General features: G+C 47.4%; 1 protein-coding gene across 1 annotated transcript; it reads left to right on the top strand.

The window, feature by feature from the left end:
• Positions 1–23,572: 23,572 nt before the first annotated feature.
• LOC123134018 (probable glutamate carboxypeptidase LAMP1) lies at positions 23,573–25,624 on the top strand. Its single transcript, XM_044553380.1, has 5 exons — positions 23,573–24,362; positions 24,459–24,611; positions 24,845–24,913; positions 25,131–25,218; positions 25,292–25,624. The coding sequence occupies exons 2-5, from the start codon at positions 24,495–24,497 to the stop codon at positions 25,339–25,341; spliced, it is 324 nt and encodes a 107-aa protein (XP_044409315.1). The 5' UTR covers positions 23,573–24,362; positions 24,459–24,494; the 3' UTR covers positions 25,342–25,624.
• The last annotated feature ends 435 nt before the right edge of the window (positions 25,625–26,059 follow it).

The raw sequence follows: 26,059 nt of genomic DNA, 5'->3' as shown, positions 1-26,059 counted from the left end.
TCCAACGTATCTATAATTTTTGATTGTTCCATGCTATTATAGTATCAATCTTGGATGTTTTATATGCAGTCATATATCATTTTTGGGACTAACCTATGAACTTAGGGCCAAGTGTCAGTTGCTGTTTTTTGCCTGTTTTTGATTTTCCAAGAAATTAGTACCAAACAAAGTCCAAATGCCATGAAACTCTTTGACAATTTTTTTCTGGACATAAAAGACACTAGAAGCTTTGGGAGGAAGTCAGAAGGTGAAAGAGGTGTCCACGAGTCACTAGGGCGTGCCCTGGTGCCTCATGGGCCCCTTGTTGCTCCTTTTGACCTAATTCTGACTCTATAAATTCTCTAAAATCGGGAAACCAACAGAGAGCCACCCAAAAACTTTTTCCGCCACCACAAGCTTTTGTTCTCGCGAGATCCCATCTGGAGGCCTTTTCCGGTACACTTCCGGAGGGGGAATCAATCATGGAGGGCTTCTAAATCAACCTTGCTGCCCCTCCTATGATGTGTGAGTAGTTTATCACAGACCTATGGGTCCATAGCTAGTAGCTACATGGCTTCTTCTCTCTCTTTGATCTTCAATACAATGTTCTCCTCGATGTTCTTCGAGATCTATTCGATGTTACCCTTTTTGTGGTGTGTTTCGTGGGATCTGATGAATTATGGGTTTATGATAGAATTATGCATGATTATTATTTGAGTCTTCTCTGAACTCTTTTATGCGATTGTTATATCTTTATATTTCTCTCTGATCTATCCGTTTGGTTTGGCAAACTAGATTGACTTATCTTGTAATGGGAGAGGTGCTTTGTGATGTGTTTGATCTCGCGGTGCTCAATCCTAGTGATAGAAAGGGATATGAGACATATTTGTTCGTTTCCATTAAGGATAAAATGATGGGGTTTATTCATATTGGTTGGATTTACTTTGTCCACATCATGTCATCTTGCTTAAGGCGTTATTCTGTTCTTTATGAACTTAATACTCTAGATGCATGCTGGATAGTGGTTGACGTGTGGAGTAATAGTAGTAGATGCTGGAAGGAGTCGGTCTACTTATCTCAGATGTGATGCCTATATACATATCATTGCCTTGGATATCATCATGATTATTCACTTTGCTATCAATTTCCCAACAATAATTTGTTCACCCACCGTATGCTATGTTCCAGAGAGAAGCCTCTAGTGAAAACTATAGCCCCTGGGTCTATATTTATCATATATTATAATCCAAAAATACCTCACTGCAATTTATTTATTTTTATTTTATTGTTTTTGTTTATCTATCTATCACTATGAGATTTGATCCTTGCAATTAACCACCAAGGGATTGACAACCCCTTGTTTGCATTGGGTGCAAGTATTTGTTATTTTGTGTGTAGGTACTGCTAACAAGGTGTTGCGTGGTTCTCCTACTGGATTGATAACCTTGGTTATTAACTAAGGGAAATACTTACCTCTATTGTACTGCATCATCCTCTCCTCTTGAGGGAAATCCCAACGCAGCTCACCAGTAGCAGAGCCCTTAAGAAGTACAAGTTGGTAGACGTGGTGGATGCGATGTTGCATCAGTACATCCTCCTACTCCAGCTTTGGGCTAGCCCCATGTGGCTCTACAAGCCCGAGGATACGCCAACATTGTGGAACTTTTTCTGCACCAACATAGATGGGTTGTGGACGGCTGTCTTCAAGCCGGCCCAAAACGAATTCCCCACAGATGGGTCAGACAGCTGCTACAACACCGTGCGCGGCCCCTCCGAGGTAATCATTGCCTTGTATGTTCATCAATGGTTCTGTATTTCGTATTTGTCTGAATCTTCCTCCTTGCTTTCAGAAATGCGCGTCCAAGGCAACGCTCATCAAGTGCTTAGCGCCACTGCCCGAAGACACCTGGACCCCTGAACTATAGGCCCTTTTAATCATGATGCCCCCAAAGGCCCTGGCCAAGGCTAAAGAGCTGAAGAAGAAGAGAAAGGGTCTTCGGGTCTGAGACCCCTTAGACGCTAGGTCCGAGAACACCTAAGTTCTTTCCTCGGATGAGGAGGAAAGAGAATGAGAGGAAGAGGAGGAAGGCTCTTCTTCCCCAAAGAGAAAGAGGGTGGTGTCCAAAGACGTCGCGAGGGCCAACACCGTCCGAACACGCCGGTGCCTTGTGAAGGCCGCTGACGGCGCACCCCACAAGGCTCCTGTCACAGCCAAGGCTACCTCCTCTGAATCATATGACGACCTCGTCGAGCCACGGCGGCCGAGGCCACCACCGAGGAGGTACACCTTACACTTGTATGCATCTTATGCACACTAGTGCCTTCTCTTTGTAATTTTAATTGATTATTTGCCTTTTCGCAACCCACAACACTCCCATATCAGTGATAAGAGAATGTCGAGTGGGCTCCCTCCAACCAGCGCATCATGGGAGCACCATCCTCCCTCCTGCCTACGACAGGCTAGGGGAGGCGACCTTTCAGCAGGCCCCGCCCGTGCCCACCATGGTGGCGGCACCGATGTCGATATGGCTAAGATGGAGGCCTCGGCCTCCAAGGACCCACTGGGACAGAACCCTTCCACCACAGAAGGGGAAAAACTAGGGAAGCCGACAATTTTGGCCCCCTTCAACATGGAGCCACCCCGACAGCCTATCATGGTGGTAGTTGCTCCTATGGTAAAGGGAACCAAGGTGGCCCATCCATCCCCTCCCGCGGCAGGACAGGCATCCGTGGGGTGGATCAAAGAGATGGAGGTGTCCATGCCGGGATCCTCCATCGTTACCGAGCACTGTGTCCTTTTAGGCGCGACGCTACAAAGTTATTGGTCCGTGGAGGCTGGTATAAGGGAGGCCTTCAAGGGCCTCTATCAGGGCTTTGAGGTAACCTTTGGTCATTTTTCAGTCGAAGTAATTTTTGAACTAGCGGACAGTCCGGTCCTACGGAGCGGGCAGTCCGGTCCTACGGAGCGGGCAGTCCGGTCCTACGGAGCGGGCAGTCCGGTCCTACGGAGCGGACAGTCCGATCTGTGAGAGATTTGCTCTTGATGTGAGCGGACAACCGGTATGTGAGAGCAGACAGTCCGGTCCGTGAGCGATTTGCTGATGATGTGAGCGGGCAGCCGGTATGGGGGTCCGAACAGTCCAGTGCGAGCTAGGAAGGCACGAGCTTGAAATCTTTTGGCGGAAATTGATGATTCCCTGCTCGAAATTGATGTGGGAAAAATAAAAATTGGGGTAGAGAACGCCAAGGGAGGTAGATCCACTTGCCACACACTAGATCCACCGATGAAAAACAACAAAAGCGCACTAGGAACAACAAATCACAAATTTTTTGGTATGGCTCTTTTTGTGAGGAATTTTCAAATTAGGTCAAAAATGCCCAAAATTAGGCTAGAAAACAGTGGGGAAGACTCCAAGTTCATGATCAACTTGGCTCTAGATACCATGATGTTGTAGGGTGGACACCCTAAGTGGAGATCTTTCACGAATTGGAGGGGGGTCACAAAGAACATGAAGAACTCAAAGAACAAGAGAGGAAATCACAAGAGGAACCCTCAAGAACAAGTCAAATACACATCCACTAGACTCACAAACACACAAGATCCGCAAGGTACATGAACAATCAAAGGGAAATAAGATACATGATACAGTGCATCCCAAATCCTATGAAGGAGATGAGGTCTTAATGATCTCGATAGATCCTCCCCTAGATGGGGTCTTGATATCCACTAGGGATCTTCTATCTCTCAAGAGGAATCCCACAAGGGGAGGAACATGAGCTAAGCTCTAATGTATAGATATATTCTTAGCTAACCCTAAAATGGAGGAGAAGGAGGGATATATATAGGTCCAAGGCAAGGAATGGGTAAGTGAGGGTGAAAGGGTAAAGTTACAGGGGGCTTGCCCAAATCCTGCCCGCAGATGCACTACTGGACTATTCAGTTCGGGGGACTAGACAGTCCAATGGAAATAGAAACTTTTGGGCGTCCCTAAATTGAACTACCAGACTGTTCGTTTGGGGGATCCGACTGTCTGGTAGTGCCATTTTTGCACTGACCAAAACTGCTCACTGGATGGACTGGACAGTCCGGTTGGGCGACCGGACAGTCCGGTAGTGCAAATTTTTCACCGTTTTGTCCATTGCACCATCTTCTTTTGTCATTGCTTCCAAGCTTCCCTCGCAGACGGTGTAGGCTTACACGTGCGCTTGCACTCCTCCTCGTCAACCATGACGCTCTGATGATACCTATGCATGCACATGAGAGGAGTGTTAAGTAGTATACCATCCTCGAAGGGGTCAAGTGAACATGTGTAAAGGAGATGATTTACCCTTGCGTATGTGAAGTAGATGTTCCACGTGCCACTCGCCAAACGGACTCTTGACATGGTGATGTCCGTAGGATACTCCGCATCACGAGCCATTGTTTGCTCTCCTACCGGATTGATAACCTTGGTTTCATAACCGAGGGAAATACTTACCTCTACTGTACTGCATCATCCTCTCCTCTTCGAGGAAATTCCAATGCAGCTCACAAGTAGCAAGTCACTCGAAACACCTTTTCCGCCGCCGCAAGTTTCTGTTCTTCTATGATCACATCTAGAGGTCTTTTCTGGCACCCAGCCAGAGGGGGAATAGATCATGGAGGGATTCTACATCGTCCTTGTTGCCCTTCCGATGATGCGTGAGTAGTTCACCACAGACCTACGGGTCCATAGCTAGTAGCTAGATGGATTCTTCTCTCTCTTTGATCTTCAATACAATGTTCTCCTCAATGTTCTTGGAGTCTTATCCGATGTAATCTTCTTTTGCGGTGTTTGTTGGGATTCGATGAATTGTGGGTTTATGATCAGATTATTCATGAATATTAATTGAGTCTTTTCTAAATTCTTTTATGCATGATTATTATATCATTGTATTTCTCCGATCTATCCATTTAGTTGGGCCAACTAGATTGATTTTTGTTGCAATTAGAGAGGTGCTTTGTGACGGGTTCAATCTCGCGGTGCTCAATCTTGTGACAGAAAGGGACATGGCACGTATTTTTATTTTTGCCATTAAGGATAAAAAGATGGGGTTTATTCATATTGCTTGGGTATACTTTGTATACATCATGTCATTTTGCTTATGGCATTACTATGTTTTTATTAACTTAATACCCTAGATGCATGCTGGATAGCGGTCGATGGGTGGAGTAATAGTAGTAGATGCACGCTGGAGTCGGTCTACTTCTCTTGGACATGATGCCTATATACATGATCATTGCCCTGAATATCGTCATAACTTTGCGCTTTTCTATCAATTGCCCAATAGTAGTTTGTTCACCCATTGTATGTTATTGCTTGAGAGAGAAGCCTCTAGTGAAAATTATGGCCCTGGGTCTACTTTTATCCTATATAAAAACACAAAAATACCTTGCTACACTTTTATTTATTTTATTTTGTTTTGTAATTTATCTATCTATGTACCACTACGAGATTTGATCCTTGGAAATAACTACCGAGGGGATTGACAACCCACTTGTTTGCGTTGGGTGCAAGTATTTGCTTTTGTGTAGCAGGTGCTGCTAACGAGGTTTTATGCGGTTCTCCTACTGGATTGATAACCTTGGTTCAATTGAGGGAAATACTTATCTCTAGTCTCTACTGTATTGCTTCATCCTCTCCTCTTCGAGGAAATCCCAACGGAGCTCACAAGTAGCAGTGTTCATATGGGCCCGTTCTGTTGCGCAGTGAGGGTTGAACGTCCTCGCCTAGGTTCTCAGCAGCATTGGGGACAGCATCATTATTAGTGGCACCCGAGGTGTTGGTCGTGCATCTACTTCCGTTGTGACCCTTCGATCGCCTTTTCTGGCGGTGACGTTTAGGGTTTGCTTTAGGTTTCTCCTTGGAATCATCCTTCGGAATGTCGACCATGTAGACGTCACAGGTAGAGGTTGCGGCCCAATTCCTTGTACGGGGTATGTGTCGGAAATCGTTGCATGGAAAAAAATATTTTCTACGCACACGCAATGATCTATCCATGGAGATGCATAGCAACGAGGGGGAGAGTGTGTCTACGTACCCTTGTAGACCATAAGCGGAAGCGTTTGACAACGCGGTTGATGTAATCGAACTTCTTCTAGCTTCGACCAATCAAGTACCGGACGTACGACACCTCCGAGTTCTACACGCGTTCAGCTCGGTGATGTCCCTTGCCTTCTTGATCCAGCAAGACATCGAGGTAGTGGATGAGTTCCATCAGCATGATGGCATGGTGACGGTGATGGTGAAGTGATACTTGCAGGGCTTCGCCTCAGCACTAAAAAGATATGACCGGGGATGTAAACTATGGAGGGGGGTGTCGCACATGGTTAAAACAATTGTCTCGGATGTGCTAGGGCCTCCCGCCCACATATATATAGGTGGGAGGGGAGGGAGAGGCCAGGTGTGACGCCCGGATAATTAAGCTACAGTGATTCCCCGCTAATGATGCCACGTCACCACGGTTACTGTGATAAACTCTCGATAGTTCGGAACCGAAACAAATTCAAAATTTAAATAAAAGAAAAAAATAAAAGTTTTCGAAAATTAAAACAAAAATGTTCGGTGGTTGCCAAATATTACAAAGATAATTATGGTGTAAGGTTCACAATTTTATAAAATGCCTAAGTGTTTATAAATAAATAAAAACAGAAAAGAAAATAAATAAAGAGAAAACAGAAAACAATACAAAAAAAAAGAGAGAAACCCCCCTGGACCCTGGCCCAACTGGGCCGACCCCAGGCCCAGTCGGCCACCCCCATAACCCCCCACGCCCCAAACCCTAACCTACCCACTCCCCACTCGCCCCCCTCCCCCGATCCCCTCCTTCTCCTCCCCCGCGCCGTCCGGATCGGGAGCTACCCGATCCCGTCGCCCCCCCCCCCCCGACGCCGACGACCCCCGCCGCCCCGTCCGCACCTCCCCGACCTGCCGCGCTGGGCGCAAGGCCCCCTCGCCGCCGCGGGGTCGTCCCCGACCCCCCCCCACCTCGACGGATCCCGTCGCCGTCGGCCGCCTCCCCGCCCTCCTCCTCAACGGTCGACCCCGACCGCCCCCGAGCAGCTCGCATAGACCCCACGCTCCCCCCCCGTGAGCACTCCCCTCCCCCATCGGTCCCCTCTCTCCCCCTAGTCCCCTCCCGAACGCCGCCGACGCCCCTGGCCTCCCCGTCGCCGGCTCCGGCCGCCCCCTCGCGGTCACGCGGTGCGCCGCCCGCGGCCATGCCGTTCCCGGCCTCCCTCTCTCCTCTCCTCGCCCGAGCCGCTCGCCGGCGAGCACGCCGCACCCGAACATCCCTCCCCCCCCCCCCGCCGTGGATCTCGTCGCCGGCGCCCCCCCCCGGTGACCAAATGGTCACGGGGCCGAGCCCGTGCTGCTCCGCGCCGCGCAAGCCCCCCCCGGCCCCCCGTAGCGTGCTCCCGTCGAAGGCCCGAGGCCCTCCGCCGCATTTTGGCATCGCCGGCGTCGAGCCGCCAGCCACTGCCGATGTGGCACGAACCGGGGCCACGCCTGGGCCACTGACTGGTGGGCCCAGGGCCCCCCCCCCCCGCCGGTCTGGTTGACTCGGTCAGCTGGGCTGACCGGTCCACCCCCCCCCCTCTCTGTCTATGACATGCAGGCCCCACCCGCAGAACGTTTTTGAAATAAAAAAAAGAAAAGGAAAATGAAATTTAAATAAATGTAAATAAAAATGAATAAAACTAATTAATTAATTAATTAATTAATTAATTAATTAATTAATTAAGTAAATAATTAATCTAATTAATCCTGATTAATAATTAACCTAATGACTAATTAACCTAATTAACTTCTGTTAATCAAACGAAGCTAGGTTAATTAGTTAGCAGAGTATGACGAACGGGACCCACCTGTCAGGGTTGACTCAGTCAACCCCTGTTGACTGCTGACGTCAGCATGACATCATGCTGACGTCATAAATACATTTTTCGAATTAATTAAATAAATAATTAAATTCCAAAATTGTTAAAATCTTTTAAAAATCATATCTTTTAATCCGTAACTCGGATTAAAATATTTTCAACATGAAAGTTGCTCAGAATGACGAGACGAATCCGGATACGCAACCCGTTCGTCCGCCACACACCCCTAACCTATCGAACTCGCAACTTTCCCCCCTCCGGCTCCTCTGCCCGAAAACACGAAACACCGGGAATACTTTCCCGGATGTTTTCCCCCCTTCACCGGTATCACCTACTACCGCGTTAGGGCACACCGAACACCGCGTATTGCCTTGTTATATTTTGTGATGCTTTGTTTGCTCTGTATTCATTATTTCTTCCCCCTCTTCTCTCCGGTAGACTACGAGACCGACGCTGCTGCTGACCAGTTCGACTACGGAGTTGACGACCCCTCTCTCTTGCCAGAGCAACCAGGCAAGCCCCCCCCTTGATCACCAGATATCGCCTATTCTCTCTATACTGCTTGCATTAGAGTAGTGTAGCATGTTACTGCTTTCCGTTAATCCTATTCTGATGCATAGCCTGACATTGTCGCTACATCTGTTGATACCTTACCTGCAATCCTAAATGCTTAGTATAGGATGCTAGTTTATCATCATTGGCCCTACATTCTTGTCAGTCTGCCTTGCTATACTATCGGGCCGTGATCACTTGGGAGGTGATCACGGGTATATACTATACATACATACATACTATACAGATGGTGACTAAAGTCGGGTCAGCTCATTGAGTACCCGCAAGTGATTCTGACGAGGGGGCTGAAAGGACAGGTGGCTCCATCCCGGTAGAGGTGGGCCTGGGTTCCCGACGGCCCTCGACTGTTACTTTGTGGCGGAGCGACAGGGCAGGTTGAGACCACCTAGGAGACAGGTGGGCCTGGCCCTGTTCGGCGTTCGCGGATACTTAACACGCTTAACGAGATCTTGGTATTTGATCTGAGTCGGCTACGAGCCTATACGCACTAACCATCTACGTGGGAGTAGTTATGGGTATCCCGACGTCGTGGTATCAGCCGAAGCACTTCAGACGTCAGCGACGGAGCGGCGCGCGCCGGATTGGACTGGAACGCCTACTAGGGCTAGGTCTGCTTCCGGCCGCCCTCGCAACGTGCAGGTGTGCTCAGGGCGATGGGCCCAGACCCCTGCGCGCTTAGGTTTAGACCGGCGTGCTGGCCTCTCTGTTGTGCCTAGGTGGGGCTGCGACGTGTTGATCTTCCGAGGCCGGGCATGACCCAGGAAAGTGTGTCCGGCCAAATGGGATCGAGCGTGTTGGGCTATGTGGTGCACCCCTGCAGGGAAGTTAATCTATTCGAATAGCCGTGATCTTCGGTAACAGGACGACTTGGAGTTGTACCTTGACCTTATGACAACTAGAACCGGATACTTAATAAAACACACCCTTCCAAGTTCCACAGACAACCCGGTGATCGCTTTTCCGCAGGGCGACGAGGAGAGGATCGCCGGGTAGGATTATGCTATGCGATGCTACTGGAGATGCTGCTTGGAGATGCTACTTGGAGATGCTACTTGGAGGACTTCAATCTACTCTCTTCTACTATGCTGCAAGACGGAGGCTGCCAGAAGCGTAGTCTTCGACAGGATTAGCTATCCCCCTCTTATTCTGGCATTCTGCAGTTCAGTCCACTGATATGGCCTCCTTACACATATACCCATGCATATGTAGTGTAGTTCCTTGCTTGCGAGTACTTTGGATGAGTACTCACGGTTGCTTTCTCCCCCTTTTTCCCCTTTCCTTTCTTTCTGGTTGTCGCAACCAGATGCTGGAGTCCAGGAGCCAGACGCCACCGTCGACGACGACCCCTACTACACCGGAGGTGCCCTACTACGTGCAGCCCGCTGACGACGACCTGGAGTAGTTAGGAGGATCCCAGGCAGGAGGCCTGCGCCTCTTTCGATCTGTATCCCAGTTTGTGCTAGCCATCTTATGGCAACTTGTTTAACTTATGTCTGTACTCAGATATTGTTGCTTCCGCTGACTCGTCTATGATCGAGCACTTGTATTCGAGCCCTCGAGGCCCCTGGCTTGTATTATGATGCTTGTATGACTTATTTATTTGTAGAGTTGTGTTGTGATATCTTCCCGTGAGTCCCTGATCTTGATCGTACACATTTGCGTGCATGATTAGTGTACGATTGAATCGGGGGCGTCACAAGTTGGTATCAGAGCCGACTGCCTGTAGGAATCCCCCTTCCAACTCCTTGGCCGAAGTCGAGTCTAGACTTTACAAAACTTTTACTAACTGGCTGTGCGGCCCATGGGCCCACGTCGCCATTGGGTGGTATTAGGATCTTTTACTCCTCGACCTTTACTCTGGGACTCTGAACTCTCTTCTATTCGGGTTAAACGATTTCTACTAAAATCTGACTTTAGGTTCTCGAAAATACTTTCTCCCGGAGAGCCCCTTCAGTCCAGGTGATCGCCGACTGCACCAGAAGATTTCGAAGTTACTCGCCGAAACTCTTTTGAGACTTTGTGCCCGTTGCTTTTGCAATTCCCTACCATCGAAATATCCCTATGGATAAATACATACACTTGACGTTCTTACTTTTATTCCCAGTTGATCTTGTTATTACAAGATACCCCGAAATTCTCTCTATTGATCCGAGAATATCTTGTGCCTACTGTCTTGCAATTCCTTGTCACCTGAATACCCCTATGGATAATTCTCGCACTTGTCGAGTATCCGCTTATCCCCAGTTGTTCATGTGTTTCACAAAAGTCTTCAAAATAATATTCGATCTTCCGAAAATCCTCTGGAGCCTTTGGCTCTTGAAATTCTTGCTTGCTTGCATTATGGTTAATCCCATAAGTCTCGTAGTCTTAATGACATTCCTTGTCATTATCATTTTGAGTCTGTTGACTCAATATGTTTGCGAATACACGCAATCATCATTGATCCTTATAAATTACTTCTCCGGCTAAGCTGCCATTCTTTTAACTAGAATTGGTTCTCGACCAATCGAATTGTCTTTGATTGTACCCTAAGGCTATTCAACTTATCCACCCCTAATCAGAGCATTGCTTCTGATCCCTTGATTTGGGAATCATAATTCCTTTGCATTTGACAATTGAGTTAGTCAGTTGTTTCTATAATCCGGTGCACTTGCATTCCTTCTTCCTTTGATAGAGTACCGATACCCACACCAGCTCCGTTGAGGACCATCGGTTCCTTTGTTGGATTTTATCTGACAACGCCCTTCATATTCAATAACCTTGTGAGCCTTTCCTCTGATGCATAATGCCTTTGGTAAATTGTATCCTCTGCTTCTCAACCATACTCTGCCTTCGAGCTTGAGTTAATTATTTCTAAAGATTCTGGTATATGATTCTAAGATGCCCCGATGGGTTGAACCTATGCCTTCCTTAGTATGTGTGAACTCGAAAGTTTTCACGAGTCATACTCTTCTGGTGCTTCGCCAGATAAAATTTCAACACTGCAACTTAATCGAACGCGAGAAGTGGATGAAAGGTTATGCATTAAAGAAGTGGGAGTCGACCTTGAACTTTGTGTTCATGCCCATGGACACGATGTAGATCCTGTCATAGAAGCTTCTTGTAAAAATAACTATTTCCTTGATAACTAACATATGGTATCTGTGAATTGATCCCTTGCAACCGTGGTTCCGACCATGATTGTTCTTCTTTGATCTCATTTCTCGGACAATTTATAACAATTGTCTCCTATGGATCAATACGCCAGTCCAATCTTTACTTTGATCTTGTGTCGAGTATTACCCCCCTGGTATCTCGAGGTTATCATGGAACTGCATAACTTCTTATGAGTTCTTCATCAAGTGCTACCTTCCAACTAATTCCAATTTTTCACGGGCTCTGAGTTAATATACACTCAAAGACACCGATAACTGAACCGAGTCCGCCTTACGGTTCAACAACTCTTCAGTAAGCTTCTATAAGTACGAGTTTGTACCCGATCACGCCATTCCTAGCCTGTTTGGCTATATCATTGTCGTGACGATTCTAACTGGGCTACCTGGTCCTTATTCTCGGAGCACCAATTTTCGACGATGAACTAACCTTACGTCGATTCCTCATCGTCATATCATTTCACCTTAAACAACAAGCTTGAGTTCGAGTTTGTGTCGTAACTGTGGTTCCAATAACCTCTTGCTTCATCATTCCTTTGACTTGATGTCGTCGCTGATTGACTACATCTGCATGAAATCTCTCGACAATTGTGTCGTGATCATCATCAACCTTATGAGCTCTTCCAGGAATTCAATTGAATTCATGATGGGTAATACCATCCTTGCCCCTCGATGATTCCTGTTCTCATCGACCACCTTTATTGCCTTCCGTTCAACACAACTTGTTCGTGTTTGGTGTAAACCTTGAGATCACTGCTACCCAGCAGTTGATCTTCCTTACCTCGGAAGTATTACCATCTCTTTTGTCAAGAATGTGGTGAGAATTTCACCACCTCTTAATAATTCTTGATATCATAATACTTCTTGCCATCTTCGTTCATTCCTTGGTCCCCGTATTGTTTTCAACCGGAATACCGACAATGGAGCTATGACGTGTGAATTCAAAACTTCTAACAACCCTATTGCTTTGAAGTGAATGGGCGATAGTTCATTCTAAGTCCTTCGCTAATTGAATCACCATTCTGACATTGGTCGTGCAACCCAACCCATATTTCGGGCGCACATTTCAACCAATGTTTAATTGTGTATGTTTTCCTCGAGCATACTTCCTTATATCAGTTGATCTGACAAATGTTATCTCCTTGTTCACTTAATGGTGGAAATCCATCTTTTGGGAATCTCGGTGAACTGCCGTTGAGTTCACCAGACACCTCCTTGTCCTCTCCCTGGTTTAATGGTGAACTATTGCTTCAGAAAACCGCTCCCATAGTTCATTTCCCGAGAAGCTTGCAATGCCATTTCAACGATTTGTGTTGCGCCTTTTCTTCTCAGGACATCCTGAGTCTCAGGTATCCTGACACCAATCGGATCTGAATCTCGGTCAGATATGATGGTTGGAACATTTTTCCCAAGAGTTATAACATTGGTCCTTATATATCGGTAAGGTGATGTCATGCCTAGCACACCTGGTCGGAGGACCTAGTGTTAAGGTTTCCTTTCCAGCAAGGTTTTCCATTCTCCCATAAGGAAATTGTAATGCTTATTCTATAAGTTGTTCCTGGTGAATCCTTTGTATATCCAAGTCCGACCTTTGCTGGAAGACCATGTCAATGCTATCTCGAAGCATGTCTGTGATACTCCGATTTTCAACAAGAACATTTAAAGCAAATGCTAAATTTTTCTTATCAATTATCCAAACACCTTTGTATGGGTAGTGTCATGAAATTTCTCTCCCCTTACCTAAAGGGTTTTCTACATGATATCCTGCCACGGATACCATGCTCTGCTTATCCTTGGGAAGGATATATCCCTGAATTATTGACTAAGACACATTTTTCCTTTCCATCGCCTGATTAATCTGATAATCATATGTCCTTTCCATTGTTTGGTTTAACCTTTCTTGAGGTCTATATGATCTAAGCAGTAATATTCTTCTGCTTATGTAAACACCTTGGTGTACGACCGTGTCAGTAAGACCCTGTTACTATTGTTGATGACATTTCGGTAGCCACCGATGGACGAGAACCTTGCCTATTGGCCCGCCTCGTTCAACGAGCAGGATAATGGTTCTCTTCGTCCCTCGCCCTTGGTACCGATGTTGTTGCCGACATAACCAACAGATTATCCTCTGGCATGCCTTGCTTACATGATCGTGCAAGATGTCACTGTCCTTCCTACTTTTTAATCCACATGGTGGGCCCATAACCCACAGCTCCACAGGATCGAAACCTGACTCTCCTGTACCCCCCTGTACCCAAGGTTGTTCCTCGCGCGTGGCCTCGTATGTAATTCATGAGCCACCTTCAATCTGGTATCAGACAAATACTTATTCCCGTGGCTTCGAACCCCTTTCACGCCACATATCAGACATCGAACGATTGCCTGCCCGCTCGAAACTTCCCAGGATACCTCCTTACTCTGCTCTTGATATTTTCTTAAGTTTCAATTCGAGAGTTACTTCCGCCACCCTCCCCGATGTTATCGACCAGATAGTCAAACCTGCAGAGTTCCATTCTCTCGGGATACCCACCCTTTATCCTTTCGTAAGTACGATGGAACCCCGAAGAAAGGACGACAAACTTCATCATGATGACCCGAAGGAGAGGACGGAAGACATCAATGTAATGGGTCGACCTCTTCGAGAAGAGCTACTATGATCGAGAAGAATCGTTAGAATTTCGTAACCAGACCCCTTCCCCCTTATAACCGATCCTAAATCTCGGGACGAGATTTCTTGTAGTGGAGGAGAATTGTGACGCCCGGATAATTAAGCTACAGTGATTCCCCGCTAATGATGCCACGTCACCACGGTTACTGTGATAAACTCTCGATAGTTCGGAACCGAAACAAATTCAAAATTTAAATAAAAGAAAACAATAAAAGTTTTCGAAAATTAAAACAAAAATGTTCGGTGGTTGCCAAATATTACAAAGATAATTATGGTGTAAGGTTCACAATTTTATAAAATGCCTAAGTGTTTATAAATAAATAAAAACAGAAAAGAAAATAAATAAAGAGAAAACAGAAACAATACAAAAAAAAAGAGAGAAACCCCCCTGGACCCTGGCCCAACTGGGCCGACCCCAGGCCCAGTCGGCCACCCCCATAACCCCCCACGCCCCAAACCCTAACCTACCCACTCCCCACTCGCCCCCCCCCCCCCGATCCCCTCCTTCTCCTCCCCCGCGCCGTCCGGATCGGGAGCTACCCGATCCCGTCGCCCCCCCCCCGACGCCGACGACCCCCGCCGCCCCGTCCGCACCTCCCCGACCTGCCGCGCTGGGCGCAAGGCCCCCTCGCCGCCGCGGGGTCGTCCCCGACCCCCCCCCCACCTCGACGGATCCCGTCGCCGTCGGCCGCCTCCCCGCCCTCCTCCTCAACGGTCGACCCCGACCGCCCCGAGCAGCTCGCATAGACCCCACGCTCCCCCCCCGTGAGCACTCCCCTCCCCCATCGGTCCCCTCTCTCCCCCTAGTCCCCTCCCGAACGCCGCCGACGCCCCTGGCCTCCCCGTCGCCGGCTCCGGCCGCCCCCTCGCGGTCACGCGGTGCGCCGCCCGCGGCCATGCCGTTCCCGGCCTCCCTCTCTCCTCTCCTCGCCCGAGCCGCTCGCCGGCGAGCACGCCGCACCCGAACATCCCTCCCCCCCCCCCCGCCGTGGATCTCGTCGCCGGCGCCCCCCCCGGTGACCAAATGGTCACGGGGCCGAGCCCGTGCTGCTCCGCGCCGCGCAAGCCCCCCCCGGCCCCCCCGTAGCGTGCTCCCGTCGAAGGCCCGAGGCCCTCCGCCGCGTTTTGGCATCGCCGGCGTCAAGCCGCCAGCCACTGCCGACGTGGCACGAACCGGGGCCACGCCTGGGCCACTGACTGGTGGGCCCAGGCCCCCCCCCCGCCGGTCTGGTTGACTCGGTCAGCTGGGCTGACCGGTCCACCCCCCCCCCTCTCTGTCTATGACATGCAGGCCCCACCCGCAGAACGTTTTTGAAATAAAAAAGAAAAGGAAAATGAAATTTAAATAAATGTAAATAAAAATGAATAAAACTAATTAATTAATTAATTAATTAATTAATTAAGTAAATAATTAATCTAATTAATCCTGATTAATAATTAACCTAATGACTAATTAACCTAATTAACTTCTGTTAATTAAACTAATTAGGTTAATTAGTTAGCAGAGTATGACGAACGGGACCCACCTGTCAGGGTTGACTCAGTCAACCCCTGTTGACTGCTGACGTCAGCATGACATCATGCTGACGTCATAAATACATTTTTCGAATTAATTAAATAAATAATTAAATTCCAAAATTGTTAAAATCTTTTAAAAATCATATCTTTTAATCCGTAACTCGGATTAAAATATTTTCAACATGAAAGTTGCTCAGAACGACGAGACGAATCCGGATACGCAACCCGTTCGTCCGCCACACACCCCTAACCTATCGAACTCGCAACTTTCCCCCTCCGGCTCCTCTGCCCGAAAACACGAAACACCGGGAATACTTTCCCGGATGTTTTCCCCCCTTCACCGGTATCACCTACTACCGCGTTAGGGCACACCGAACACCGCGTATTGCCTTGTTATATTTTGTGATGCTTTGTTTGCTCTGTATTCATTATTTCTTCCCCCTCTTCTCTCCGGTAGACTACGAGACCGACGCTGCTGCTGACCAGTTCGACTACGGAGTTGACGACCCCTCTCTCTTGCCAGAGCAACCAGGCAAGCCCCCCCCCTTGATCACCAGATATCGCCTATTCTCTCTATACTGCTTGCATTAGAGTAGTGTAGCATGTTACTGCTTTCCGTTAATCCTATTCTGATGCATAGCCTGACATTGTCGCTACATCTGTTGATACCTTACCTGCAATCCTAAATGCTTAGTATAGGATGCTAGTTTATCATCATTGGCCCTACATTCTTGTCAGTCTGCCTTGCTATACTATCGGGCCGTGATCACTTGGGAGGTGATCACGGGTATATACTATACATACATACATACTATACAGATGGTGACTAAAGTCGGGTCAGCTCATTGAGTACCCGCAAGTGATTCTGACGAGGGGGCTGAAAGGACAGGTGGCTCCATCCCGGTAGAGGTGGGCCTGGGTTCCCGACGGCCCTCGACTGTTACTTTGTGGCGGAGCGACAGGGCAGGTTGAGACCACCTAGGAGACAGGTGGGCCTGGCCCTGTTCGGCGTTCGCGGATACTTAACACGCTTAACGAGATCTTGGTATTTGATCTGAGTCGGCTACGAGCCTATACGCACTAACCATCTACGTGGGAGTAGTTATGGGTATCCCGACGTCGTGGTATCAGCCGAAGCACTTCAGACGTCAGCGACGGAGCGGCGCGCGCCGGATTGGACTGGAACGCCTTACTAGGGCTAGGTCTGCTTTCGGCCGCCTACGCAACGTGCAGGTGTGCTCATGGGCGATGGGCCCAGACCCCTGTGCGCTTAGGTTTAGACCGGCGTGCTGGCCTCTCTGTTTGCCTAGGTGGGGCTGCGACGTGTTGATCTTCCGAGGCCGGGCATGACCCAGGAAAGTGTGTCCGGCCAAATGGGATCGAGCGTGTTGGGCTATGTGGTGCACCCCTGCAGGGAAGTTAATCTATTCGAATAGCCGTGATCTTCGGTAACAGGACGACTTGGAGTTGTACCTTGACCTTATGACAACTAGAACCGGATACTTAATAAAACACACCCTTCCAAGTTCCACAGACAACCCGGTGATCGCTTTTCCGCAGGGCGACGAGGAGAGGATCGCCGGGTAGGATTATGCTATGCGATGCTACTGGAGATGCTGCTTGGAGATGCTACTTGGAGATGCTACTTGGAGGACTTCAATCTACTCTCTTCTACATGCTGCAAGACGGAGGCTGCCAGAAGCGTAGTCTTCGACAGGATTAGCTATCCCCCTCTTATTCTGGCATTCTGCAGTTCAGTCCACTGATATGGCCTCCTTACACATATACCCATGCATATGTAGTGTAGTTCCTTGCTTGCGAGTACTTTGGATGAGTACTCACGGTTGCTTTCTCCCCCCTTTTTCCCCTTTCCTTTCTTTCTGGTTGTCGCAACCAGATGCTGGAGTCCAGGAGCCAGACGCCACCGTCGACGACGACCCCTACTACACCGGAGGTGCCTACTACTACGTGCAGCCCGCTGACGACGACCTGGAGTAGTTAGGAGGATCCCAGGCAGGAGGCCTGCGCCTCTTTCGATCTGTATCCCAGTTTGTGCTAGCCATCTTATGGCAACTTGTTTAACTTATGTCTGTACTCAGATATTGTTGCTTCCGCTGACTCGTCTATGATCGAGCACTTGTATTCGAGCCCTCGAGGCCCCTGGCTTGTATTATGATGCTTGTATGACTTATTTTATTTGTAGAGTTGTGTTGTGATATCTTCCCGTGAGTCCCTGATCTTGATCGTACACATTTGCGTGCATGATTAGTGTACGATTGAATCGGGGGCGTCACACCAGGAGGCGCCCCAAGTAGGACAGAATCCTACTTGGGCTCCTCCCAAGCCGCCCCCTGCCATATACTCCCTCCGTCCCATAATGTAAGATGTTTTTTGACACTACACTAATGTCAAAAAAAAGTCCTATATTATGGGACAGAGGGAGTATATCGGAGGGGGAAGGAAAGCGGGGGAGAGGGAAGGAAGGGGGAATCCTATTCCACTCTTTCCTTTCTCTTTCCCCTCTCTCCTTCTCCTCTTAGGCTGGCCCATATGGGGGGCGCACCAGCCCCTTGTGACTGGTGCATTTCCCCTCTTGTCCCATAAGGCCCATATCTTTTGTCGGGAGTGCCCGGAACCCCTTTCGGTGACCCGATAAGTACCCGGTACCCCCGAAACACTTATGGTGTCCGAATACCCTTGTCCCATATATGAATCTTTACTTCTCGACCATTTCTTGACTCCTCGTCATGTCCGTGATCTCATCCGGCACTCCAAACAACATTCGGTCACCAAATTGCATAACTCATATAATACTATATCGTCATCGAACGTTAAGCCTGCGGACCCTACGGGTTTGAGAACTATGTAGCCATGACCGAGACACCTCTCCGGTCAACAACTAATAGTGGAACCTAGATGCCCATATTTCCTCCTACGTATTCTATGGAGATCTTTATCGGTCAAACTGTTATGACAACATACGTAATTCCCTTTCTCCATTTGTATGTTACTTCCCCGAGATTCGATCGTCGGTATCTTCATACCTAGTTCAATCTCGTTACAGGCAAGTCTCTTGACTTGTTCTGAATACATCACCTCGTGACTAACTCCTTAGTCGTTTGCTTGCAAGCTTATGATGCATATTACCGAGAGGGCCCAGTGATACCTCTCTGATACTCGGAGTGACAAATCCTAATCTCGATCTATGCCAACTCAACAAACACCTTCAGAGATACCTGTAGATCATCTTTATGATCAACCAGTTACGTTGTAACATTCGATAGCACACAGGGCATTCCTCCGGTATCCGGGAGTTGCATAATCTCATAGTCGAAGGAATATGTATTTGACATGACGAAAGCAATAGCAATAAACTGAATGATCATTGTGCTAAGCTAACAGATGGCTCTTGTCCCTCACATCATTCTCCTAATGATGTGATCCCGTTATCAAATGACAACACATGTCCATGGTTAGGAAACCTTAACCATCTTTGATCAACGAGCTAGTCTAGTAGAGGCTCACTAGGGACACGGTATTTGTTTATGAATTCACACATGTATTTAAGTTTCCGATTAATACAATTATAGCATGAATAATAAACCTTTATAATGAGTAAGGAAATATAAAATAACAACTTTATTATTGCCTCTAGGGCATATTTCCATCAGTCTCCCACTTGCACTAGAGTCAATATTCTAGTTCACATCGTCATGTGATTAACACCCATGGTTCACATCGCCATGTGACCAATACCCAAAGAGTTTACTAGAGTCAATAATCTAGTGCACATCGCTATGTGATTAACACCCAAAGAGTACTAAGGTATGATCATGTTTTGCTTGTGAGATAGGTTTAGTCAACAGGTCTGCCACATTCAGATCCGTATGTATTTTGCAAATTTCTATGTCTATAATGCTCTGCATGGAGCTACTCTAGTTAATTGCTCCCACTTTCAATACGTATCCAGATTGAGACTCAGAGTCATGTAGATCGATGTAAAAGGTTGCATCAACGTAAATCTTTACGACAAACTCTTTCTCACCTCCATAACCAAGAAATATTTCCTTAGTCCTCTAAGGATAATTTTGACCGCTGTCTAGTGATCTACTCCTGGATCACTATTGTACCCCCTTGACAAACTCATGGCATGGTACACAACAGGTTTGGTACACGACATGACATACTTTATAGAACCTATGGCTAAGGCATAGGGAATGACTTTCATTCTCTCTCTATCTTCTGCCGTGGTCGGGTTTTGATTCTTACTCAACTTCACACCTTAAAATACATGCTAGAACTCCTTCTTTGACTGGTCCATTTTGAACTTCTTCAAAATCTTGTCAAGGTATGTACTCATTGAAAATCTTATCAAGCGTCTTGATCTATCTCTATAGATCTTGATGCCCAATATGTAAGTAGCTTCACCGAGTTCTTTCATTGAAAAATTCTTATTCAAGTGTCCTTTTATGCTATCCAGAAATTCTATATCATTTCCAAGCAGCAATATGTCATCGACAAATAATATCAGAAATGCTATAGAGCTCTCACTCACTTTCTTGTAAATACAGGCTTCACCGTAAGTCTATATAAAACCATATGCTTTGATCACCTCATCAAAGTGTATATTCCAACTCGGAGATGCTTGCACCAGTCCATAGATGGATTGCTGGAGCTTGCACACTTTGTTAGCACCTTTAGGATCGACAAAACCTTCTGGTTGCATCATATTCAACTCTTCTTTGAGAAATCCATGAAGGAATGTAGTTTTGACGTCCACTTGCCAAATTTCATAATCATAAAATGCAGCAATTGCGAACATGATTCGAACGGACTTAAGTATCGCTACGGATGAGAAGGTCTCATCGTAGTAAACCCCTTGAACTTGTCAAAAACCTTTTGCGACAAGTCGAGCTTTGTAGACAGTAACATTACCATCAGCGTCAATCTTCTTCTTAAAGATCCATTTGTTCTCTTGCCGATCATCGGGCAAGTCCAGCAAAGTCCATACTTTGTTCTCATACATGGATCCTATCTCAGATTTCATGGCCTCGAGCCATTTGTCGGAATCTGAGCACATCATAGCTTATTCATAGTTCATAGGTTCATCATGGTCTAGTACATGACTTCCAGAACAGGATTACCGTACCACTTTGGTGCGGAACGTGCTCTGTTTGACCTACGAGGTTCAGTAGTAAATTGATCTAAAATTTCATGATCATCATCATTAGTTGCCTCTCTAGTTGCTGTAGGCATCATGGGAATGGATTTCCCTGATGTGCTACTTTCCAAATTGAGCAAAGGTACAATTACCTCATCAAGTTCTACTTTCCTCCCACTCACTTCTTTCGAGAGAAACTCATTCTCTAGAAAGGTTCCATCCTTGGCAACAAAGATCTTGCCTTCGGATCTGTGGTGCAAGGTGTACCCAATTGTTTCCTTAGGGTATCCTATGAAGATGCACTACTCCGATTTGGGTTCGAGCTTATTAGGCTGAAGCCTTTTGACATAAGTGTCGCAACCCCAAACTTCAAGAAACGACTGCTTAGGTTTCTTGCCAAACCACAGTTCATACGGTGTCGTCTCAACGGATTTACATAGTGCCCTATTTAACGTGAATGTGGTTGTCTCTAATGCATAACCCCAAAATGATAGTGGTAAATCAGTAAGAGACATCATAGATCGCACCATATCTAATAAAGTACGGTTACGACGTTCGGACACACCATTACGCTGTGGTTTTCCAGGTGGCGTGAGTTGTGAAACTATTCCACATTGTTTTTAAATGAAGGCCAAACTCGTAGCTCAAATATTCGTCTCTGCAATCAGGTCATAGAAACTTTTTTTCTTGTTATGATGATTTTCCACTTCACTCTGAAATTCTTTGAACTTTCACTACGGCAGGATGCTGCTAACACGACACTACGATCAGAGACCCTTTGACGAAACTGTGTGTGATGCATTAATCGCAAATGGTGGTGTAAAAAAATAGCCAAAAATGTGCAAAATGTTTGCGATGATGGATACATCAAACATGGTTCAGATTTTAGTTTCGTGTGTGATGTAGGGCATATGGTTCGGTGCAATTAACCGTTTGTGATGAGGAGCAACAAAAGAAATGGGCAGCCAGATGAAGGTGTATGCGATAAACAACATACGGTTCACTAGGATGAACTGTTTGTGATTACTCAACACAAAAGAAATGGTCAGTCAGATCAAGGTGTGTGTGATATACGGCATGCGGTTCACGTGGATGAACTGTTTGTGTTGAGACAAGAGAATATAAACGGTTCAATATAACAAGATGTGTGTGATACGCGGCAAACAGATTTGTAATCAGAAATGTGTGCAAAGACCGATAATAACACAGACGATTGCTGCTAATAAGACGTGTGTGTTGTGCGATGGGATTGCATACAGAACAACACCATATATATATTTATACACACACACACACACTTATAAGGACATGGCTGCATAACCAAATTAAACATCCACTTACATAGGTGGCTACTATAACCATGGCATTTGCACACACCAAAGTAAACTATTACATGCATAATTACGTAGGTGGTTACTACACACATGTCGTTTCCACACACCAAAGTAAACTATATATTACATGCATGATTAACTAGCATAAACGATCATCTGATCACACACCTTGTGACGCTTGCTCTGCTTGTGGCTCAATCCGGGCTCGTCGATTTGGGCAACGAGGCACTTCCTTGTGTCAATGATCTGCCTGTGCATCTCGTAGCATGTGTACACGCTCTTGGCCGCGAACCTGAGGTGAGGTTCATCCAGTCTCCGCATCCATGCCCTATGCCAGGATACGGTACTTGTTCTCCGGGCATCCTGCTTCATCTTTTCGTAGTAGGGGTCGATGATGGCGAAGGAGAGTCCGACCAAGGAGTCCTTCTTCGTGCTGCCCCAGACCCTGTAGTGGTCACGGATTTCGACAAGGTTCTTGTAGGACGAGCCCGTAACACTTAGCGCTTTTACATCGTCGGTGGTTTCCACCGTGGTGAACTTGTAGTTGGTGTTGTTGACAAACCTGTTGAAACGGTCGCAAGGCTCTCTGGCCATGCAGTAGTGGTAGATGAGGACATGATGGCGCATGCACAACTGGGCGCCGGCAACCTTTTGATCTATGCCGGGACAACCGACGATGTACTAGAGGTCGATGCCAACCACCTTGTACTTGTCTCCAGCAAGCAACTGCTCAACGGTGTTGATGTAGTCGTCCACCACGGCCGGGTCGATGGTGTACACCACCGAGAGATCCGTCTCCCTCACGTGGGTCTCCACTTTATGCTCGCCGAACTCCATTGGAGCGCCGCTAGACATCCCCTCTCTATGTGTCGTCGTGGTGTGCTTGTTGTATTGTGGGGCGCGATTGAAAGGTTTAAGAGACTAAGGTTATAATGGTCACGGAAATTAAAGGGGGGGCCGGATGGCCTGGAATATCGATCGGCATGCCCTGATGGCAGTTCTAATTCGCATCACATAACTCCATCGTGCCGCACGTAACTGCATCGCGTGGCAACGCGCGCGGTGCAACCACATGCATATGGGGCCCCTGATGTGATCATGCGCAGGCCCAACCTCTGGCAGAGCGCGCGTGGAGGGACACGAGTAGAGCGCTTCGCGGTCTCCTCTCTCTATATATATAAGACAACACTATTATAATCATGGTATTAGAATAGCTATTGTGAGCACGACGCTCTATACAGGAGGCGCGCGGTGTTCCTGAACTCCTGAACGGTACAACCAAGAAACACCCCACGATTCCCACTTTCCCGCACCCACCCCGCCCACAACCGGCACCTCCGCCGCCGCCCCGCCCGCAACCGGCGCTGCCGCCCTCGCCCCACCCCCAGCAAACGTCGCCTCCTCCCTGACCACCGGTTCCTCCCCGGATTCGCCGCCACCTGCGGTGGCCAACTCCTCCGCAAGGGATCCGCTGGGGACCGCGGCGGCCTGATCCCCTGCCGCGGCCAACCACCTCCCACTTCGCCGACCACTGTGGCAGCCGCCGGCGGCCTTCCATCCGCGATGGAGCTGCCCCCGCCTGGATCCGGCCCCTGGCAGCCGCCCCCGGCGCTGCCCCACGCTTGGGTTCGGCCGCTGCGTCGCCCCACGCCTGGATCCGACCGCTGCGCTGCACCCGCCCCTCGATCCAGCCACCGTCAGCACCCCTCCTCCCCGCACACAAGCGCCGGCGTCCACCGCCAGCCCCAAGCGCGCCGTCCAGGAGCCCCATCCCCAGACATCGTCCTTCGTCGTTGGCGCACCATGGACATCTTCCTCTTCTGCCTAGAACTTCTTCGTCGTTGGTGCTTGCGTGCGCACGACAGCCACATGTGGTGTGAGGAGAAGCCAAGCTAAAAGAAGAACACACTTTCTTCACACGCGTGTGCACGCAAGACAGGCATAGAGAAGTTCGGAGCAGCTATGGTCGTGGTGATTCTTGTGTTATAACAGATGTTTACAGCAATCCAGTAGGCTGCTCTTTCCTCTGAACTCTGCATCATTTTCTGTAGCTGGGATGCAGAAAGAGTACGGATTGGTAAGTGGATCCCTCTTCCAGCACCACATTCGTTTGTTATACATACGTAGGCACCTTAAAAGCAGCTGCAATGGATCACAATTTATGTTTATGCAGACATGATCAACTGAATGGGTTGAAGAAAACTGGGAGATGCTTTCCTCTAGGGCTGTTGCATATCTGAATATCGATGTTTCAGTAGTCGGTCCGGTTTTACTCCCATCTACAACTCCCCAACTTGATGAACTACTACTGGAAACAATTAAACTGGTACGCATATTGTTCGAACAGAAAGCAACATATTCACATACAAAAGAGTACTAACTGATAGTCAGTTATTTGGTTTTGGTCAAACAAAAGAGTAACTGTTGAGTGGTCGACACTCTACAGTGGGTGTCTCAACTTTGAACCACATGTCTCTGACAATATCATGCTTATGTTATTTTTCTTATTAATACAAGATTGTCAATAAGTCAAACGTTCTGTTTTTTCAATTCATGAAGGTTCAAGACCCCGATAATTCATCTCAGACTGTTTATGATTCATGGGTCAAACCCAATGCTTCTCCCAAGGTGAGTTGTAACATGACTTCCTTATACAGTTAGCACACCGTTATCACTTGCGATATATAGTACTGATTGCTGTCAAACTCTGGGTTCCTTTGTGCGTAAAATGAAACCTGCAGCTTCAACTCTAAATCTTCATTTCTGAATTTCAGCTCCAACTCTGAAAATGTTCCTAGCTATTTACTGTAGTTAACATATATTGTCTTTGATATCCTGCATGAAGGTTCAACGACTGGGCAATGGAGGATCAGACTATGCAGCATTCGTTCAACATGTTGGCATTCCATCCACCAACTTGATATTTGGAGAAGGTAGGGGCGCACTTCGTGTTGTTTATTTTTACAGTTTCTCGTATCTCTAATGGTGCTCCTTGGACATTGACAGGGCCAGGATATCCTGTTTACCACTCTTTATACAAATATAAGATGTTCTAACCTTTTTCTGAACCGGATGCATATAGTCATGTTTTAGTGTGCATGTTCACTCATCAACGACAACAGCACGGCGCTCCTGGTTCTCCTCTCCCTCTGCTGGCTTGCATGCTACGATGCCACCGCCTCCTCACTGTACAAAGGTTTGAGTGAGGAAAAATTTGAGCTCATGAACGAACCTGAAGAAGTTCTAATGCGATGGTGCTATTCTCTTTAGTTATTTGTTTCTCGTGAATGCATTTGGTTGTGGCTAATGGATCTCTATCTTAATATATTCTTTGCTTTATTTTAGTGTGACCTGCACCGAGCTCTCTCTATTCTTGTTTTAATCAACTCACTGATGCACGTACTGAGTAATTCGTGTGACTTTGCTGCATCTTGTTTCAGACTGCAACCCTACACTAATTCTTCGGTCTAATTTGAATGCCAGCTGAATCCATTTATTAAGTTGTAGCCTTCAAAAAAATGTGTTTGGCATTTCTGTGTACGTGTTGTTGTTGCTAATGCTGGAGAGCTAAGCTCTACTATCGCTAGACTAATGCTGAAGAGCTAAACACCACACAAGATGCTCCTGTTCACACCATGACCCAATCAAGATGAGTGTGTGCGTGTGCCTGCGATCTGCAACAATGCCTGATGCGAGCGATGACTTTAACTATGCCCATGTAATGTTGTTGGAAAGGAAATCTGGAGTTAACAGAAGTCCAACTATTACGTTGGA

The sequence above is a fragment of the Triticum aestivum genome, chromosome 6B, assembly GCF_018294505.1.
Source record: "Triticum aestivum cultivar Chinese Spring chromosome 6B, IWGSC CS RefSeq v2.1, whole genome shotgun sequence".
Classification (NCBI taxonomy): Eukaryota; Viridiplantae; Streptophyta; class Magnoliopsida; order Poales; family Poaceae; genus Triticum; species Triticum aestivum.
Note: the sequence above shows the minus strand (reverse complement) of the source record. Positions and strands in the feature narration are given on the sequence as shown.